Here is a 22,440-nt window from a genome sequence, read left to right on the forward strand (position 1 = left end):
CAAGAGGGGGGGAGGCTCCAAAAATCATGAAATTCGTGTGACGCAATTTATGGACTCCCCCTGCAATGCTCTGAATATTAGGCAGAGCCGTTGGCAATCTTGTTCTACAATGGCCGTGCTGACATTTACAGAAAAAATGTGGACACTCTGTGATTGTAAGGAAAGCAGCAAGTTCTGAGTGTCTAGTTCGTTATCCAAATGAGTTCAGATAATCGCCGGCTGGTTCCCTTGAAACACCAAGGGCGGCTTGCGACCCCATTTTTGCAATGCGAGAAGGCGCCGATCCAGGATCCAGCTTTGGGAATGGAGAAGGAGTCACAGTAATTTGTTACTAAAACTCTCCTCCCCCCTCCACACACACACACACACACACACACACACACACACACACACACACGCACTTCCCACAAATATTTTAGTTCAGTGAAATACATAATTTGAGAAGCATTCCACGTAAAAACTAGTTCAAAAAATGGTTCACATGGCTCCGAGCACTATGGGACTTAACATCTGAGGTCATCAGTTCCGTAGAACTCAGAACTACTTAAACCTAACTAAACTAAGGACATCACACACATCCATGCCCGAGGCCGGATTCGAACCTGCGACCGTAGCGGTCGCGCGGTTCCAGACTGAAGCGCCTAGAACCGCTTGGCCACTGCAGCTGGCGGAAAAATTGGAAATTATATGAATCATGCAACTGATTTGAGAACTATAATAGCAACAAATAACTTTGACAGTGTCACAATTTACGCGATATAAAATCGAACTGTGGCGTGTCCATTATCAGTATGGGAGTGTGTGGATGGTGGGGAATGCTGCGGGTTTTTTTTTTTTCTGGGCGTTTCCGCCTACATTAGAGAAAGTCATTTCTTATTATTTCAGTGAAAAGAGTTGCCTTACTCAGCTCTCTGTCGCTCGCTAGTTCTACCTGCGTGAACTCCCTGGAATTTGTTGCGAGCAGCAGGAGCGGCCAGGCTGTCAATGTACACAATTACCAGCTGGAATGTTCTGTGCTGATGATCAGACCACGAACACGGACCCTCAGGCGAGCAACTGGGAAGCATCCCGCCCTAAACATAGTTGTTAAATTTCTAGAGTCCTCGCCACTTTCCAGAATCTTAGTTTTCAAGGCACTCCTTTCATTTCTCAGCTATTCACATCACTTTATTTTCCCCTCTCTCTCTGTTTCATCACGTTCCTCTCTCTCTCTCTCTCTCTCTCTCTCTCTGTCTCTCTCTGTTCTATGCTCTCTCTCACGTCCACTGCTGCTAGCAACCACAGTTTCAAAACGACTTCCCTGTAACTCAGCTCAATTTTTGTATTCATAAACGAATGTGAACTGTGCTTATTTTTTCGCATTTCTGCACAACAGTAATTGCTAAATGTTCTGTAATGCCGTATACTAGGTGTAACTGCTTATCGTAAATTCAATGCAAAATACGAGTGCTATTCGGAAAGTAAGGAACGATAAGTTGCGCAATGGAAACCACAGTGAAAATCAAAACTGTTTTATTTGCAACGGTTAGCTACACCTTCCAGCTACTTCTCTACACAGTCGCCGGTCAGACTTAGGCATCTGTCGTAGCGTTGTACCAACTTTTCAGTTCCCTCGTTATAGAAGACAGAACGTAAAGATGGCTAGAAGTTAGCGTCTCCCACCAAGTATGAGGGCCTGGCGAAAGATTTCGCCTGAAGCTATCCAATCCACATAACATAACTGTCATGCGGTGCGTTCTACACGACAATTCTCGGCCGCATTCTGCAGGGGCAATGAAGATGCTCTTGCAGCGTGCGCTATGTCCGCGGACCTACCTGAATCACGCGCGCCCTGCCGTCGCGCAGCCCGGCCGCACATGCTCGGTGGTCGGCCTTAGCTTCACGTCGCGGCCGCCGGACGTTCATGGCGTTATCTCCAGCTGAAGACGTCGCGCCATTCAATAGTTCTTGCCTGCAGCTCCCTCTGTGGCCACAAGATACAACGGGAGCACAGACCTGACGCCACAGCCACTCGCTCTTGCTCGCTAGCTGTGTTAATATCGAAGTGTTATTGTATAGATATTATATGACAACCTTGGGCTTAGAACTTAGTTACGAATTGGATTGCACTGTGGATTTGTGAATTGAATTGTGAACTTGATTACGTAGCTACTTGCTACGAGAACAATAGACGGTGGAGAATAAAGACAAGTAATCTTCCTGATCGCTGGCGCCTTACTCTGAGACTAATCTTTTCTCGGCCATCAGATCTTGCGTCACACCCCTGTCACGTCCCGCTACCAATTCCAACTTATGTTTGCCACTCCAGGCAGACATAAAAAAGTGTTTGATCACCCACAATACAGTGGCTCTGTGTGTGGATGCGCACGCATATACCAGTTTCTTTGCCGCTTCAGTGTAAATGTTCTTAGGCTGAATCCGTAAGTGTTTGCACCCTTATTCACTTACTACAAATCACAATTTCTCCTCTCGGTTCCAGATTCGCCTCTGTTAAGCATCCTAGGTGATTTTCTCGCTCTCACTCCATTAAAAGTGACTTGCTGGACCTCAGCCCACACTGTTGTCAACGTCGTAAACGGGCAACGCAAGTCACACTTCTGCATCTAAATCTACATACATACTCCGCAATCCACTATACGGTGCGTGGCGGAGGATATCTCGTACCACAACTAGCATCTTCTCTCCCTGTTCCACTCCCAAAGAGAACGAGGGAAAAATGATTGCCTATATGCCTCTGTACGAGTCCTAATGTTCAAATGTGTGTGAAATTTTATGGAACTTAACTGCTAAGGTCATCAGTCCCTAAGCTTACACACTACTTAACCTAAATTGTCATAAGGACAAACACACACACACACCCATGCCCGAGGGAGGAGTCGAACCTCCGCCGGGACCAGCCGTACAGTCCATGACTGCAGAGCCTTAGACCGCTCGGCTAATCCCGCGCGGCTACGAGTCCTAATCTCTCTTATCTTATCTTTGTGGTCTTTCCGCGAAATATAAGTTGGCGGCAGTGAAATTGTACTGCAGTCAGCCTCAAATGCTAGTTCTCTAAATTTCCTCAGTAGCGATTCACGAAAAGAACGCCTCCTTTCCTCCAGAGACACCCGAGTTCCTGAAGCATTTTCGTAACACTCGCGTGATGATCAAACCTACCATTAACAAATCTAGCAGCCCGCCTTTGAATTGCTTCTATGTCCTCCGTCAATCCGACGTGATAGGGATCCCAAACGCTCGAGCAGTACTCAAGAATAGGTCGCATTAGTGTTTTATAAGCGGTCTCCTTTACAGATGAACGACATCTTGCCAAAATTCTACCAATGAACCGAAGATGACTATCCACCTGTCCCACTTCATATCGCTCTCCAATGTTACGCCCAAATATTTAAGCGACGTGGCTGTGTCAAGCGCTACACTACTAATGGAGTATTCAAACATTACAGGATTCTTTTTCCTATTCATCTGCATTAATTTACATTTGTCTATATCAGTCCGAGCTGCTGATACGACCGGTGCCGCGACGCGACAAGGCATGTAGTGCCGCTTCGAGCGATAGCCCAGAGCTCGTCAACGACCACAGAACACAGCACGGGACATTAATCCCTAACCGCTCCGTCCTTCCCTCCGAGAGGTGAAGCCCGCTGCTAAGTCAGAAAGCCTGCTGTGTGGCTGGGCGGGCACCGGGCAGGTCCAGGAGACGGCCGCGGAGAGATCTCGTGCGCGCCTACCGAGCCGCCGACAGACGTCCAGACAAGGGAACACGACGGCGCGACCCGGCGGGCGCCCCTGGCTTGGGAGAGCGGGAGCTGATAGGCTGGAGTGCGCGGCCGTGTCCAGCGGCGGCCGCTCATCCATTAGTCAGGCCAGCGCGCTCTGGCGCCAGTCGCAGGGGCGGGGGCGGGGGCGGGGGCGGCTCTAGCCTGGCGCCACCGGGGACTCTCCTCCTGGACTAAACGGGACACGCGGCCGACATCCTTCCCCTCGTGTTCACGTCCTTTGGAGACCCGCCACACCAGCGTGTTGCACGCCAGTCGAAACAAAGCCACGAGGAAATGGTCCGATCCGCCATGTCGAAGCATAAAGGAAGGAAGATTGGGTTTAACGTCCCGTCGACATCGAGGTCATTAGAGACGGATGGTTAAATTGGCTCTGAGCACTATGGGATTTAACATCTGAGGTCATCAGTCCCCAAGAACTTAAACCTAACTAACCTAAGGACATCACACACACCCATACCCGAGGCAGGATTCGAACCGGAGACTGTAGCGGTCGCGCGGTCCCAGACTGAAGCGCCTAGAACCGCTCGGCCACACCGGCCGGCCATTAGAGACGGAGCACAAGCTCGTATTGTGTGAAGCATGAGGAAGGAAGTCGGCCGTGCCCTTTCAAACGAACCATTCCGGCATTTGCCTGGAGCGATTTAGGTAAATAACGGAAAACCGCCGGACGCCCGGGTTTGAACGCCGTCCTCCCGAATGCGAGTCCACTGTGCTAACCAAAGCACCACCTCGCTCGGAATGTCGAAACATGCTCTGAAATTTCTTATATAGGGAGAATAAACACTGCAAGTATTTAAAAAAATGTTGAAAACTGCCGTATTTGAAGCTCGCTAAGTGGCTGGAGAATAGCACTCCCAAGCCGGAGAAGCAGCGGACTGCGCATGCGCAGCGTGGCAGGCGCTGTCCATGTCTTTGGTTGACGACGCATCGGTAAACGGGTAACAAGACTCGGCGCGATGGTAATCTGTAAAGCGAATTTCAATTTTCGTTGATAGTCTCTTTAAAAGAATTGTCCACAGTTTTATGTATGTATGTATTGAACTGGGGACCTAGAAACGACGGAGAGGCTTCGTCACCGCCGTAGCCCTCAGTAGTACACAACCCCACAACAGGCTACAGCAGTCCACCCACCCCACCGCCGCCCCACACCGAACCGGGGTTATTGTGCTGTTCGCGCCCCCAGTGGGCTCCCCCCCCCCCCCCTCCCCCCGGGAAAGTCTCGTTCCAGACGACTGTAATCCCAAATGTCTGCGTGGTAGAATAATTATGGTGTACGCGTACGTGGAGACAGTGTTTGAGCAGCAATCACCGACATAGTGTAACTGAGGCGGAATAAGGGGAACCAGCCCGAATTCGCCGAGGCAGATGGAAAACCGCCTTAAAAGCCATCCACAGGCTGGCCGGCACACCGGACCTCAACACTAATCCGCCGGGCGGATTCGTGCCGAGGACCGGCACGCCTTCCCGCTCGGGAAGCAGCGCGTTAGACCGCACAGCTAACCAGGCGGGTTGTCCACAGTTACTGTGTTCACACAAATCTGCAATTCATTTAACATCCATAATAAATACTAGTTGCTCTTGCAGTGGCGTAAGTGTTAACAGAGGAGATAAAACTAACAATTAATATTCAGCGTGTGCAAACCCAGTTTCGCTGCATAGAACCTGGCCGTGAACTGTATAAACGGAAGAAATACTTACACAAAGTAATAAATACATGCCAAAATGAAACTCGCAAAAGAATGAAAGACAAACTACCCGAAAGATTTACTGTACACGGTGGCCGCAAAGTCCCATTACCATCCGCCCCCCCCCCTCCCCCCCCGATTAAGAACCAACACCAACCCCTGAACTTAGACAAATAACAAGAACAACAGTTCTTTACAGGACTTTTCTTGAGATATGAACCACGTACGACCGCACGTGACAGGTAGTGCACCATTACCATTGAAGAACTACTCGCCTGCTCCCTCCGAATCGCAGCTGAGGTGAGCATTGCTGCTTAAGCAGATTCAAGAAATCATACAGCATAGGAAGTCCCAAAACACCGATGTTTATTTCAAATAAAGGTGTAGAGTAGATGCTATTAACTCGTAGCTGACGTGAAGACGAAGCTAGCTGTTATGCCCACATCTCCTGTGTCAAAGGCACGTCAGTCAGGTTTCGTGAAAGAACCGCGAGTGTAACGCAGTCCATCATTTCGAGGCGAAAAACGAACAGTCCGTTGTGCAATCGGTTAACGCTATGATATATTCATATACAACAATAACAGCGATAAGTATGAGTATGCTGTTTCCGCAGTTTATACAGGAAGCTCAAACTGTATCAGGAATAAAAATAAAAGAAGCTCTTCATTGGCGAAAATCTTATAGTCGAGTTGTCAAAATCTGAAAAAATGGGAGAGAATAAGTTTCAGTATTACATCCGGAACGTCTGTTTACCATTTGCAGAAAATAATTCATTACTTTTGTTGCACTCTTGGCCTGGAAATAAGGACACGTTTCTCTTTGAGGAGGACAACGAAAACACTGTTCATATAATTCGGACTCCACCCATTACAACCAATGTGATTTTCGATAAAGAATTTTTTCGACTGTAGAAAGCATTATTAAGGAAACTGTCGGACAATATAATTTCCGATAGCTCTGTGTCATTTGAGATTTATCAAGACAACAGTATTCTTAAATTTCAGTCATTTGTGCATTTTCAGTTTGCATTGGCACGTCTTACGAATTGCTTTAAGTATGCACAGTGTGCAGCAGATCAAGCAGAATAACAACCAGTACCATTTCTTACTCACCGCAATTCTGTCTAAATAAAACTAGTAATTATTGGGAAGTGCCTGAAACGATAAATTTTTCTTTCGTCAGGTGTACCTGGTGTAAGGAAAATCTTTTCTTTCGTCATTCAAATGACACTTCGGTTTACTGTGTCGAACATGGGGAACAAACATTATTCAAAAATATCGTAATAACTCTGCTACAAGAATTATTATAAAATGGTGCACGTGTAAGAAATACTTTATTTCAGTAAATCATAGTCACAATTCATGGAAGTCGTCTGTAATGTAACGTCATACACTACCTCGATTAATTATTCTCCTCTAGTCACCTTCGTGAGAATTACAAATACAAGGATTTAGCTGCCGATATGAACTGCGTGCTGTTAAAAAATTGATACATGACTTTTGTGTGTGGTTTAGGTGCTTCACATTCGCGTGTGTCACTCTAAATATTCACAATACGCGGCTCTACGCTCGCTAGTCACGGCCAATCGCGCGCTAGGGTTTAGAAACCGCTATCATGAGCGGTTCTTCGTGCGACAAAAACGTGTAGCTTCAACAATTTAAAATAAGTACCTGCAGTGTGTGTTAGGAGCTAAAATTTTGACAGTGCATTTCTTTTCCTCTATTCTTGGTGCATAAAAAAATTTCAGGGTGGGTTTCGGGGTGTCAGATTGGACCATTCTCTTGTCAGAGTAATGGAGCAGTTTCAACACAGTACAGGGATTCTGCAGTTATACAGAAAGTTTCGACGATCTACAGACAATCTATAGGCTGATTTAGCTAAGTTGCTCACCTCAGATATTTCCTGCACCGCGGAAGATATTGTAATTCCATTTTCACCCAAATAAAGTCTGAATAAGTCCTCATTAAATTACATATGGTCTCTTTTCACATGTGTGTTAATTACACAGATATCAGTATGAACTTCGCTTTTTTACATGGAATGATAGTACCCAATCCTCCTTCAATCACAAATCGTGATTTTCATTACAATACACGACGCATTTCGAGCCCTGGAGCTCCATCTTCAGGTGCGTAATAACCCTACGTCATTTTCTGAATTTAGGTTACTACCGGTCTTGTAAACATAACATTGTTACATTACAAGGCGACACATTATGAGCCGCGACGTCTGAGGTGTCTCGCCACGGTTCGCCCGGCTCCCCCCGTCGGAGGTTCGAGTCCTCTCTCGGGCGTGGGTGTGTGTGTTGTCCTTAGTGGAAGTTAGTTTAAGTAGTCCGTAAACCTAGGGACCGATGACCTCAGCAGTTTGGTTCCACAGGAACTTACCACCACCACCACCACCACCACCACTCATTGTGACTATAATTTTTACAAAACTAAGATAAAAATAAAAGTTACTCACTGTTTCCTACAGTGGTTACACACTGTACTTAAAAATTATATAACCACTGCTGGAAACAGTAAGACATTTTCATTCTTGTGTAACGTTTGTTAAAATTGTAGTCATTATGCGCCATCTTGTGATATATCTATAAACCCTTGATTGAACCAGTAGTAGCCTTAATTCCAAAAATGATGTACACTGATCGATCTCCTGAAGACGACCCCCAAGGGTTTCGAAATGCATTGTGCATTGATAAAAATCTCTATTTGTAACTAAAGGAGGATGGCTTTTTTTATTTCTTTTATGTAATACAGTAACGGCGGCAACACGACAGCAGTGGACAAAATTGAGAGCTATTGTAATTTATGCTGCTACTACCATAGTTCTAAAATAAACAGATTAGTGGTTTAGGAGTAATAACAATATTTACAGATTAGGATTTGTCCGTACTGACCATGAAACCGACAGCTGTCTTACGCAGAGGTCCGTGTTTACGGAACTGTCGTGGCAGGCTGAGGGGTAGCTCTAGTTTGACGCAGCTGAAGATAGTCTGCATTTTGAAACTGGTACTAATCATGTACGGCTACATTTCGCTGGACCGATACGCCAACTGGATGGCGAAGGACGTGCTGTCTAAGGATGAGTCACTAATTAACTACAGTAACAGTTCTGCTCTTCTTGCTGCCAGAGCGCTAAAAGAAAGGTACTGTCAACAACAGATTGGATTTGTAAAACAGCGAACTAGATAATTTTTTTTATTTGCACTATGGGACTTAACATCTGAGGTCATCAGTCCACAAGACTTAGAACTACCTAAACCTAACTAACTGAAGGACATCACACACATCCATGCCCGAGGCAGGATTCGAACCTGCGATCGTAGCAGTCATGCGGTTCCGGACTGAAGTGTCTAGAACCGCTATCCACCGCTGCCGGGTGAACTAGGTACTCGTAAATACTGTGAAATAATAACTTCACATCATTGGTCTAATATCAACATACACACTGTAAAATTACATCGGCAACAGCAACAACAAATCACAAAAGAATGTGACTATAAACACTTTCTTACAATTCTCTTATTTTGAGAGGTTACAAGCCTCTTGTGGCCATTCTTCACTCATTTTTCTCATATTCTTAATTGATATAATTTTATTAATGTGTCACAGTGGATGTGGGCCAAGAAATGTCATTTTTTTCGGAACCGCGCGATTGCTACGGTCGCAGGTTCGAATCCTGCCTCAGGCATGGATGTGTGTGATGTCGTTAGGTTAGTTAGGTGTAAGTAGTTCTAAGTTCTAGGGGACTGATGACCAAAGATGTTAAGTCCCATAGTGCTCAGAGCCATTTTTTTTGTCATTTTTGTGAATGAAATTGGTAATGAGGACGTTAAGGTCAGCGGAGCGAGTATCATAGAGGCACACAAATTATTTATCGACTACTACTACATCTACACTAACTTTTGCAAATCACTACGACTCGTACGAAAAAGTGTACAAAGCATATGTGTGAAAGGCGATATTGTAATGCAGTGCGTATAACGTGACGTAGTGCTCAGACTATTGTACTGCAGTGTGGTTCTTCGTGTCTCTTATGGGGTGCAGAAAATTATTAACGAACAACCAAATGAGTAGCACCCAGAGGAAAATGTCTCGATGTACACTCCAAATTTCGGAGTGACATGAAAAAAAACTAGAGTTCAAAGTACGACCTGACAACTAACAAGAATACTCGAGAATATAAGGTATTACACGTCACACTTTTGTTGTAACACTCTAAAACACAAAAAAATGGCTCTGAGCACTACGGGACTTAACTGCTGAGGTCATCAGTCCCCTAGAACTTAGAACTACTTAAACCTAACTAACCTAAGGACGTCACACACATCCATGCCCGAGGCAGGATTCGAACCTGCGACCTTAGCGGCAGCGCGGTTCCGGACTGTAGCGCCTAGAACCGCTCGGCCATCTAAAACACATTTTAATCCTTTCACTGCCATTGGGGCATTTGCATGTGTGCCACGATAGGTTATCAGAGAACCAGTCGGAATTCGCTGCAAGTTACGTACAGAGTGTAAGATTGCTTAGTGCATTAATGGTTACACGCCCTACCACAAATAGAAGGATCGATGTGACTGTCACACGAGACATTCCAGTTTGCATGGAATGATAAAGAGCAGTTCATTTGGAATAATCTACCGAAATGCAAAGAATTTATAATTATAAATATGATCCAAGTGTTTTTACAAATATATATATATATATATATATATATATATATATATATATATCATAAAAATACAGGATGATCATTTTATTAGCACTGGCACATACAGTATGATTCAGCTGCCCCTACCAGTGGGTTCTATGCAACCTGCAACACTTTCAAAAACCACATTGGAGATTTTCGTATTCTCTCACTCCCTTACACACAAATTTTTAGTCATAAACAGCACGTTTTGTAGAAAATTTAATATAGTAGTTAAGCTTTGTACTGGAATACGTTCTTACTGGAGAGCATGATTTTCAAACTGTTCTAGAAAAACGCTTTTGAAAATAACTTTTGTACTTTCATCTTGAATAATTCGAAAACTACGGCCTCTGGCGAAAATGTATCCCAGTACAGAATTTAACTACACGAAATTTCCTTCAAAAACATCTTGTTGATTCTTTCTGTAATTTGTGCAAAACGGGAAAATCTTGTGTGTGGTATCTGAAAGCACTGCAGGTTGCATAAACCCACCGCTAGGGGCAGCTGAATCAGTCACCCTGAATAGCAGACCCACGTCAAAATATCAGTGGGACACATGTGGCGTACTCATCCCCGCGTTGGAAACTTTGGACAGTGAAACAGCGGATTTTTTTTTCATATTGCGACAACGACATTAATTACAATAATTATACATTAATGTTTCCCTCTCTGAATAAAAAGGTGGTTGTGAAAAGGTTAGATAGAACCATGCAGATTTTCTCATCTACCGCTCGTACGTACAAACGACGTTAAACTTGTATTGCTTTCGTTTATAACGACTTGCGCACGAAAGCACGGCAAATCGGCTCAGAGTTTTCTCCACTGGAGGAGTTTTAGTTTCTCTTTCATAGACAGCAGAAGCATTGGCAAGGTCGGCACGCCGGGAGTCGAAGTAATTACACAGCCGTCGCTCTTGTGGCCGGAGAGCACAGATGTTTCATTTGCTGTCGTCCTAGGGAGTCAACAGGAAAGGTGCTATAGGCGTGTCGTATCATCGCAGGAACTTCATCTCAACCTTTCCGACCGCCACTGGCGTGAAATTAAAGTTATTTTAGAAATTAGTTAAGTCGTCGAGTGAAATAGAAGAGGCTCTTGAAATGAAACATGACTGAGAATGGTAATCCCAGTTTTTCCATCACATGTTCTTTTAGTCTCTGCTCGTACACTCTAGAAGCGCATTGCATGCACGTTTAGGCCACATCCTGTTCACACCGCAACAAAATGCAAAAATTATTGAGTACTCCAGAATGTTTTGCAAAATAGTTGTTTCCATTTTACGTGCAATATTTCGAGGACCGTCTCTGTCATCACTTCAGGTGTTGGCAGTTTTCCTGGTTACGTGTACTCGATGCCTGGCTTCTAACCAGACTCTCAGCTATCTCAGCTAGTCGAGTTCGATTCCCGAGGCCCACAACGTCCTCTGGTGCTCTTTTTTATTTTCCATACGCACTGATACTCCGCGAAACGCAAATTCTCTCAGCGTTTTCCAAATGTGGTGGATATCATGGAGGGCGAGACTTTAATAAATTGAGTGCCGAACACTGAGCGTAATTTAAATTGAAACTGCCGTCCCCGTTTATTAGGTTTTCTGACGTATTAATTTCGATAGACTGTTTGATTATGCTGTACCATAAATTTGGAGTTTGCACCACGATACTGTATTTCGAGGCAGTGCTCGGCGAAAACTGATTTGCTTGGTTGTCTAATCACGTTTGTCGTTGATGCTAGCACTCACTTTATTAAAATCTCGCTAGCCATCATCCACCAGAGTTAATAAACGCTGAGAGAATTTGCGTTTTACAGAATATCAGTGAGAGCTGTGAAAAATAAAGGGGCATCAAAGGCCTAGAGGGGACGTCGGGAATCGAACTCGGCTGTAAACAGCGGCATAAGATCAACAATACTTCACAGTCTGACTGGAGTCCAGGCAGCAAGGACACGTAACAGTAAAACTTGCAGCACCAGAAGATGACGACTGGAAAGTGTGTGAATAAACTGGAAACAACAGCTCGGCGGGGCATTCTAAATACGCTGCTAATCATAGCAGTACCAACCCATTTTCAGTAACGTGTATTACCAGGGGAGGTAACTTTATGCCCACCCTAAAACAAAATAAAAAAATAGAAAATTCTTTAATGGTTGTTGACTTCTACTCACAACATAAATGCGAAAGGTCACATCTGCCACTAACAAGGAGAGGTCTCCAGCGGGGGGATCGACTTTTTAAAACTAAATATACGGTGATGTAGTTCAAGATTCCAGGCATCGCACCACGCAGCCATTCACCCTGGTGGGCCGCCGTTTGCGAGTAATGGACGAAAAAATTTCGGAATTTTGCGTGATACTCAGTAGCGTTAAAAAGTCTTATCAGGTGTAGTAATTTTATTATTTTTAAATTTTTATCGAAATGATTTTGATCATTATTTTTTTAATTAATTGGCTTAAATATATTTTCTTGTTTCTGTTTCTTTGTCACATCCTCGTATGAAATTTTTCATGTGTTCCACTTTTTCTTTGTATCATTCTTTTCCCGATCAGAATCCATGGAGAAGAAATAAAAGCTTTGAGGTTCGCCGATGACATTGTAATTCTGTCAGAGACAGCAAAGGATGTGGAAGAGCAGTTGAACGGAATGGGTAGTGTCTTGAAAGGAGGATGTAAGATGAACATCAACAAAAGCAAAACGAGGATAATAGAATGCAGTCGAATTAAATCAGGTGATGCTGAGGGAATTAGATTAGGAAATGAGACACTTAAAGTAGTAGACGAGTTTTGCTATTTGGGGAGCAAAATAACTGATGTTGGTTGAAGTAGAGAGGATATAAAATGCATACTGGCAATGGCAAGGAAAGCGTTTATGAAGAAGAGAAATTTGTTAACATCGAGTATAGATTTAAGTGTTAGTAAGTCTTTTCTGGAAGTATTTGTATGGAGTGTAGCCAAGTATGGAAGTGAAACATGGACGATAAATAGTTTGGACAAGAAGAGAGTAGAAGCTTTCGAAAGGTGATGCTACAGAAGAATGCTGAACATTAGATGGGTAGATCACGTAACTAACAAGGAGGTACTGAACAGAATTGGGGAATTGTGGCACAACTTGATTAGAAGAAGGGATCGGTGGGTAGGACACGTTCTGACCCATCAAGGGATCACCAATTTAGTATTGGAGGGCAGCGCGGAGGGTAAAAATCGTAGAGGGAGACCAAGAGATGAATACATCAAACAGATTCAGAAGGATGTAGGTTGCAACAGGTACTGGGAGATGAAGAAGCTAGCACAGGATAGAGTAGCATGGAGAGTTGCATCAAATCAGCCTCTGGACTGAAGACCACAGCAACAACAACAACAATTTTAGTTACTTCCGACACGGTAAATAACAGCAGCGTCTATTTTTAACTGTACGTAGGGAATAGCTGACGAGGTTTACACGTTTACATTAATAGATTCAGCTTATCCACACTGTCCTACTTCGCCCATAGCGCACTTGAATTGCGGCACTGTCAGTTTTGGTTATATCCTTGCCGAGTACAATGCAGCTGCGGGGGCCAGGTCACCGAGAACGAAACTGACGACTGCTTTACGAGTGGATAGTTGGGCGGCCTTTGTTCCAGCCCAGTGTTCCGAAACACGGCCCTCCTCGGACGGCCGCGAGGGCGGGCGGCCCTCGACTGTGACACAACTTCCGGCTCAGCGACGGTAATAAGCCGGCGCCCCCGGCTTATGTTAGAGCCATTAGAATTGCACATGAGACTGCCCGAGAACGCGCCGAGCGGCCGTTTTTACGGGGGAGCCCGCCCCGCTCGACAGCACCTTTGGGTTTATGCGCGCAGAGTGCTGCAGTTCCGTCCGGACGAACAGAGAGCAGCGGAAACAGCTGCGTCGAATGCAGTACACAACAAACGCGCAAGGGCCACCTCGCCCCATCAGCGACAGCTTACACCGGTAATCGGCCCTGAAAAGGCAGCCCGTTACAGGCGATATGGTGACACCACAAAAAACTGTCTCAAAGCTTCTACTCCGCAGTAATGTGCTCCGAGTTAGCGACAAATTAGCCGGTTAACATACTGCAGAAGTAGCGCAGCCCTAACGCAGTGTGTACTACCATTGTCAAAAATACCCTGGTTGGAACTTTAACAGTGGCAACTATTTATTTACAGCTCGTACAAAATAGATACGTCTTTCAAAGTTGTAGTGACCTTCAAAGTAGTCACCAACATTGTGTATAACTCGTTGCCAGCGATGTGGAAGTCGTAGGATACTCTTAAGTCGTAGGATACGTACCGTGCATCCGAACGTTGAGCGTTGAGCGTGCCGAGTTTTTGACGTCATAGCGTGGAACAGCACGTTCGGGAGTCTTTCTGAGCGTGCAGAGCAATATCTGGCATGTCAGACATTCTGAGCGTGCGTCTGAGCGTTGACCAATGAGATGGCACAACGCCACCTACGTCACACGCACGCCGTCTCCCTTCAGTACAGAGTTGTGATGCACCATATTCTATGTGTATATTTGCCGTTTCTGAGCACCAGCAAAATGAGAATCACTGGAAAACCCGTTGTTAATTGTGTGATTCGTTCCAATAAAATAATGAGAAACATCATATTCGTGGCAAAAGAATTATTGTAAATTGCGTATTATGAGTGTAGGCTATTTGAAGGCAGCGACACACTGAAGATCCACCCAAAACGCATTGTTCTTGGTACAATTTGTTATAATTAAATTGCAATTAGTAACGTATCTACGACTAAGGTTTGCAGCAAGGGCTAGGACACTATGATTAGATAACAGACATGCGTTGTTAGCTCAGCGTAACGCGTAGCGTCTCTGGCTTACAGTGACTTGTTTCTTAGGGCGGTGGTTCGCGTTTTCACACATCCAAATTTGTTTTCCTTAAAATTCGCGTTTTATTAGGTTCTGATACTTTTTTATTAGTTTTATATAAGTACATACTATAATATTTGATGTTACGTAATTATAAGTTCACCTTTATTTTTTAGGGGTGACTTTGTTCGATTGACTTAATCTACTGGACAGCTTGCGCTACTTGTATAAAGATATTTTGCTCATTTTTCTTTTACACTTCGTAATTCACATGTTGTAAAGATTCTGCTGCTGGGCGGGAACAGTGATCAAGTAAGACTGACCTTGGGGTTTTACTAAAATGTAGGAATGACGAAATAATGTTTATCTTATGCGGAGAAGTATTCCAAATTTGTACCGCACTATTTGTTATGACACTTTTATAAGCTTGTGTCCTTATTGATTGGACATGGTATTTTCCTTTTCGTGGACGATGGAGGAAATGTGCGTTTTAATGGAGCTAACGTGGGAATTTTACGCGGGCCCGTTGAGTAAACAGTGTGATTTACGAACTAGAAACATCCCTCAACTGCCGCTGGAGTGCGTTACGATCGCGTACACCACGTTGGGGTTCACGTACCGTATGCACAAGTCGCATCGCTCCTGAGCGTTCAGCAGCACGTTGAACTTGGCACGCTGAACGTTAACGTTCGACAGCACGGTCCGTGTGCCGACGGCTTTAGCAGTGCCAGTTGTGTAGACAGTTCGAGTGGCGCGCTCTATTGCCCGACGAATTTGCAGCGGTTCTCAAGCGAATGCCGTGAAGTGTTTCCTTCAGTTTAGAAATAGAGTTGAACTCACGAGGGCTTACGTCAGAGGAGTGCAGTAGGTGGTATAGCACTTAGCAGCCCCATCAGTCAAACAAATCAGTAACAGCTTGCACTGTTGGTGCTTGAGCATTGTCCTGAAAAATTATGGTGTCACGTCCTGCAGAGCGTGTCATCACTTCTGAGTCTAAGCTGGTCGTAGCCTGTGTTCCAAAAATGAACAGCATAGAGACAGAAGTGATGACACTTTCTGTTGGACCTGACCATCATTTTGCAGGACAATGCTCAAGCACGTTACTGATTTGTTTGACTGATGGGGCTGCTAAGTGCTATACCACCTACTGCACTCTCGCTGGCAACGGGTTATACACAATGCTGGTGTCTACTTTGAAGGTCGGTAAAACTTTGAAACACGTGTCTATTTTGTACGAGCTATAAATAAAGAGTTGCCACTATTAAAGTTCCAACCTTCGTATTACACTGCTGGCCGTTAAAATTGCTATATCACGAAGATGACGTGCTACTCAACGACGAACCTGGGTGCACGAATAGCACAACGTCATTTTTTTGGATGAATCCAGGTTCTGTTTACAGCATCATAATAGTGGCACCCGTGTTTTGCGACATCGTGGAGAACGCAAATTGGAAGCGTGTATTCGTCATCTCCACAGTGGCGTATCACCCGGCTTGATGGTATGGGTTGCCATTGGTTACACGTCTCGGTCACCTCTTGTTCGCATTGACGGCACTTTGAACAGTGGACATTACATTTCAAATGTGTTACGATCCGTGGCTCTACCCTTCATTTGATCCGTGCGAAACCCTACTTTTCAGCAAGATAATGCACGACCGCATGTTACAGGTCCTGTACGGGCCTTTCTGGATACAGAAAATGTTCGACTGCTGCCCTGGCCAGCACATTCTCCAGATCTCTCACCAATTTAAAACGTCTGGTCAATGGTAGCCGAGCAACTGGCTCGTCACAATACGCCAGTAACTACTCTTGAATTGTGGTATCGTGTCGAAGCTGCATGGGCAGCTGTACCTGTACACGCCATCCAAGCTCTGTCTGACTCAATGCCCAGGCGTATCAAGGCCGTTATTACGGCCAGAGGTGGTTGTTCTGGGTACTGATTTGTCAGGATCTATGCACCCAAATTGCGTGAAAATGTAATCACATGTCAGTTCTAGTATAATATATTTGTCCAATGAGTACCCATTTATCATCTGCATTTCTTCTTGGTGTAGCAATTTTAATGGCCAGTAGTGTACATTACTCTACACCGTAGTGTGCTCATCCACAACGAAGGAAAAAATGCGGTACAGCAGAACCTTCTGAGAAGTTTCCCTAATGAATAATACATTTATAGGAACTTATTACGAATCTTCAATAATTTACGATTTATCATCATTTTTCGTGGAACGCAAAATTTCCGCGATATAAACCTGATTAGAACTCTAACTTGCTCTGGCCGAGCGGTTCTAGGCACTTCAGTCTGAAACCGCGCGACCGCTACGGTCGCAGGTTCGAATCCTGCCTCGGGCATGGATGTGTGTGATGTCCGTAGGTTAGTTAGGTTTAAGTAGTTCTAAGTTCTAGGGGACTGATGGCCTTAGAAGTTAAGTCCCACAGTGCTCAGAGCCATTTTTTGAAACAAATGATAGTCGGGAATGAACCGTAAAGGAAAAATTTATTACGTGTTATTAAAGGAACCTTCGGTAAATGCACGAAACGTTAAATTCTTCTGTAACTTCATCACAAAGCCTAAAGCTAATGTGAAGTTTTTTCTTTAAATAACTTTGCTCACCAACATACGTTTCAAACACAATCATGAACTCTGATCAGCCTCAAATGAAATCTATTGGTCCTATTCGGCAGGCAACAGACATTATATGCCACTACAGTTTCCGTCATAATACAACATAAACTAATACATGTGTGCTTACAAACACACACACACACACAGGCGCGCAGAGAGAGAGAGAGAGAGAGAGTCTGTCCAAATATTTCATTTCCATTTTATATGAAGCTTGACACTTAAGAAACAACGTATTTCATGTAAACTAAAGAAATACTAGTACGACTGTTACGACTAATTTCAGTTTCACATTATTTTCCACGGCATAGATTTGTTTCTGAACAGAAAAACAACGTTTGAAGTATTGAAGTAGGTATGGCTATGCTTACGAATACCTCGAGCAGTGAGTTCAGTGAATCTTTATAGTGGACCATTATATAACAGTAGAAGCACAAAACCATCCAAATTAATTAAGTAAAATTTGAAGATATTGTGCGAAAACTCAAGAGCTACGAAGAAATTACGAGATAAATAATCAGCACTAACATACCAGTTTCAGAAAAGAAAAAAATAGAAAGTTGAAAATTATTTCTTGACGAAAAAAAAATACTGGAAATTCTGTATTCAGTGTGGTGCTGAAAAAATATGTATCGGAGTATATGCAACGGTAAAAATACGTCTCCAACCAGGTTGCGATGAACTTCTGTATTCTAGATGGAAGGTATGAAATATATGAACAGCTGACGACCAAAAACCAAGTGATTCCTCACAGGCCGAGGAAAAGGAACGCTCCCTGCATAACGCCACCGGCAAAGCGCAAGAATTTTATGCGTTAAGTCTAAACTTAGAAACCATACGACATAAACGCCAAATTATTTTACATCGCAGACGCTGATACGAAGAAGATTATATTGTGGAAAATGCGATTAAAGTCAAACGCACCACAATGTAATGAACCTCTGTGGCAAAATGCTGAAGACAACGATGGATAGTGTAAAAAACCAATATGTCGACATTATTGAATCTTATGCACGCTATCTGCATTAAGCTTGTATTTTTTGTTAATGTCCAAACAACAACAAAATATAAGAAATAAAACGACTGTGGGCGTCTTTGTGAATCCATCTACTCTTATAACGGTAAAATACGGGTTAGAAGAAAAATATTAGCCTTCTTTGGCAAAAGTAAAAACGCTTTATCACTGACAACAGAAAAACAAATTGCGGGATTAATTGGTACAAATTTTTGTTTAAGAGGGAATTTTCTTCTGTTTACAAAAACTGCAGTTGATACAGCAACTAAATAGATCACTTACGGAAGTTCTTCATAGGAATTTTAACCCAGATCATAGATTGTTTGACACCCACAATCAGAACATGATTTACTTTTAAGAGATATGGAAACGAAGTTGAAAAAAACGACAAGTAACAGGATAAGTGAACGTAATTTATTCCTCTACCTAAATAAATAGGACTTTCAGCAGCAAGGATTGAGAAATATCACAGTAAAATTTTTATATCTAGTCCAGCTAATGACGAAATACGTTAAAAATGGGAATACATCATGAACACCGAAACAGTCCAGCAATGTCTGCATTGTTCATCAGTGTAAGAATATTATTTTGAGTGAAGGTGAAAGTCAAACCTAGTTTTCAGAACCCGATCTCACATCCCTAGGGAATTCTTACCATGAAAGTTGTGAGTATTTGTGTTTTTATTAACACGTACACTGTCTGCATTTCTTGTAACTAGAAGAAACATTTCCCTCATGAGATGAAACTATGACACATATTTTCAATTACTTAGCTCCGAAGACGTGGAACCACACACACCAAAATCCAGAAAAACTTTATTATTGTTTTGTTTATATATACCAGATAAATTAGCTAATCGGTTGTCAGAGTCACAGTTGCACTTCACGATAGGCTCATCGAGGGAAATACGATTTGTATTTTCATTTGTGAAATATTCTGGAATATTTTAAATGTAATTGGCATGGTTTACCACTGTAAAGAATAAGAACAGCAACTTAGATGATCAGGGGAAAACAGATCGTCGTTACATCGTAAAAAAATATAATGTATTCTTTGTCTATCACAAAACTCTTGAAAATGTGTCATTTCATAATCACAAGATGGTAAAATATCGAGTTAAGTGGAGCATTTTAAATTGTTGTGGGTTCACATAGAAGAGAAACGTTCTTTATAGCATCCTATGATTTACTGTTACGGGAGTTCATTGGTCCTATGAAAAAACAAACTATAGCACTGTTATCAAAATTTACATTATAACTTTATCATGGGATATACAGTTAACAACATGATCTCTTTCAAAGACACTCATTCAAAACCAGATAAAAAAACATTTCCCGCTTGAATAAAACTGCCTTCATCAGTATGCTGGAAGGTATACACAGTTCTTCAGGTTACATTTTCAATTACAATTTTAAAAAAAAGACTAGTATACTTTTATTTAAATATAACTTTAAGGGTTTTCCAGCGAAACACACCTGTTATTCTTTACTGCAGGTGACAATTATCTCAATAACACAGCACTCATTGCTACATGCTACAGCATATTTACAGTCTTTCTTGTTTCTTTTATTGATCCAGGGTTCCGAAAACTAGATATTCAGTTGTTTCTTCTGTGGAAAATAGCTTTTGGTTATACTGTCCTGTAAGACTAGAGAAAATAACAAAACGCTAGCAATCGAAGAACAACTTATTGATCTTTCTACTTTTTTTCCTGAGAGACACGGAGCCTGTTGGTGTCATAATGACATGTAATACGCAAGCTCCTGGTAATAAATGTGAATTAGTCGATGTTGCACCTGTTAATAATTTGTTGCTAAAGAAGAATACTAACCACTTTGTAATTTCCTCCTAAACAAGTGGATCCCAGAATGAAAAGAAAAGAAACACGAACGACGCAGATTCTACGGTTAAGTAGAAGTTCTTAGGTAATATGATGGGTGCTCATAACCGAAAAACAATAAATGAGCAGTTTCTAACCGGCAATAATATCCCAGGTTATGGAGTGTTTCAAAAATCCTCCCAACATAAGGTTTGTCGTGGAGCTGTAGACCAAGTGTATAAAATAACAAATCATACGATGTCGGCGTGTGAAACTGATGTTCATACTGCCTCTTGGACAACTCTGCTTCTGAGAAGAGAGTGCGACAGAGAAATATGAAAGACTTATGCCGAATGCTCCTTTATTACAACCGTTTGCAAAGAACTTTCTACGACCGGAGTACAGCATATTCTGACCGACGTTAAATAAGCGTTCGATAACAAAAACGTGAAAATATAATCGTTAGTTCCTTATGTTGTTCAATAAACTGAGAAAAATGGCAGCGAGACGGTTGTCCTACAAAAGAGGCGAACTAATCCGGCGACATTGCTGATTGCGTGGCGAGAATCAACTGTTTTTAATCAACAAGCGAATCATTTCTTCCGACCGTTAACTCGATCGCAACTTCGAAGGCGCTTCAGATTCGCTTGACATGCGCCGAAAATGAGATGGATCTGATTTTGCATGTGCTTCCCAACAGGCGAAAATGTTGCAGGTCGAACCAAAGCATTTGTTTAGTTCTTCGATACGCTCAAATCAAAAAAGAAAAACCATCTATACAGTTCACACAGATAGTACTTACAACACAATGCACAGCGGTTTTCGCTCTACTTTTAACGATCTCTTCGATTTGTCCAGCAAGAAAGAGGAGATGTAACATCTGGGAGACTGCTGTTATCGTTGGAAACGTTGCAGAACTATTTTTGTATTCTGGCCTCCATTTCATACACTACGTCCATTTTGAAACAATGTCATCAAGTCAGTCAATGCCTAAGCTACGAATCTATCTTGATAATAGAACCAAACTGGTTAACTTGCATTAGCTTCTCCTTTCTACGCAACGTTTCTCTTTTCGCTAAGGAGAGTGCATTCAAAACGTAATCTTCAAAAATTAAAAGTTATGTAACACACTAGAGTACGAAACGCACTGCGTTACATTACAGCTATCCACAGTCAGTGAAAACTGTGACACCTGTAAGTGTGAGAAGGAAAATGCAATATTTGGTTTTTCTCTTATCACTACGTACCTGCGTACAACTTTTTACTGGCATAGAAGTACATCAGTATCTGAGTATAAATTAGTATACTAAGATACTGTTCTGATAATGCCACTGTAACAGCTTCCAAAATCATTGCAACTATCGAACTATCATTCCTACCTCAACACGGAAAGTTCGTAGGCGTGACGTCAATAAGGATACAATTTTTTGCGAGTTTATGAACGATCTGTTTCATGGTAGCCACGCTGGAGCACCAGCATCACAATGGCGATCCGGCCTGTCATCGGGTTTGTCCCCCACTAGTTTACCCGCGTTCTAGAGACGTCACAGGAGAGCAACAACGTTAGACACAATCAATAAGCGCACCGAGCGCCCGGCGCTAGTCAGCTGTTCTCGAGGGGCGCGGCGCCGGCCGCCATTCCGGCGATGCGCAGCTTATGACGCACGGCTGCCAACATAATGCGGCTGCACGCAGCACACGGAACGCACCTTGTTGCAGCGGCGCAGGCCGTCGACGCAGCGCGACATGTCTGGCAGCTGGTCGTGGGCGCGACTGCCGTTGCCCGTGGCCGGGGTCTCCTGCTCTGCAGCGGCGCCGCGCGCAGCCGCCCTCGCTCAGACGTGCCGCTTTAACAGTTTGGCCCGCCGGCCTGCCATCTGATACCGGGGAAACCGAGCTGATTCGGCGGACACAAAAACCTAAGCCGCACGTCCGGCACAGGGCAACCAACAAAACGCGTAACTGTGCCAGTCCCGCACGCCTCGCGGCAACTGTTTAGCTGCAT

General features: G+C 43.4%; 1 protein-coding gene across 1 annotated transcript in view; it reads right to left on the reverse strand.

Moving 5' to 3' along the window:
- LOC124795592 (headcase protein-like) overlaps positions 1 to 22,213 on the reverse strand; it is a 216,941-nt gene extending 194,728 nt beyond the window's left edge. The window contains exon 1 of the mRNA XM_047259664.1: positions 22,145 to 22,213. Within this exon, the coding sequence (XP_047115620.1) occupies positions 22,145 to 22,183 (39 nt within the window). The 5' untranslated portion in view covers positions 22,184 to 22,213. The remainder of the gene's footprint in view (positions 1 to 22,144) is intronic.
- Between the last annotated feature and the right edge of the window lie 227 nt (positions 22,214 to 22,440).

The sequence above is a fragment of the Schistocerca piceifrons genome, chromosome 4 (genome assembly GCF_021461385.2).
Source record: "Schistocerca piceifrons isolate TAMUIC-IGC-003096 chromosome 4, iqSchPice1.1, whole genome shotgun sequence".
In the NCBI taxonomy this organism is placed as follows: domain Eukaryota; kingdom Metazoa; phylum Arthropoda; class Insecta; order Orthoptera; family Acrididae; genus Schistocerca; species Schistocerca piceifrons.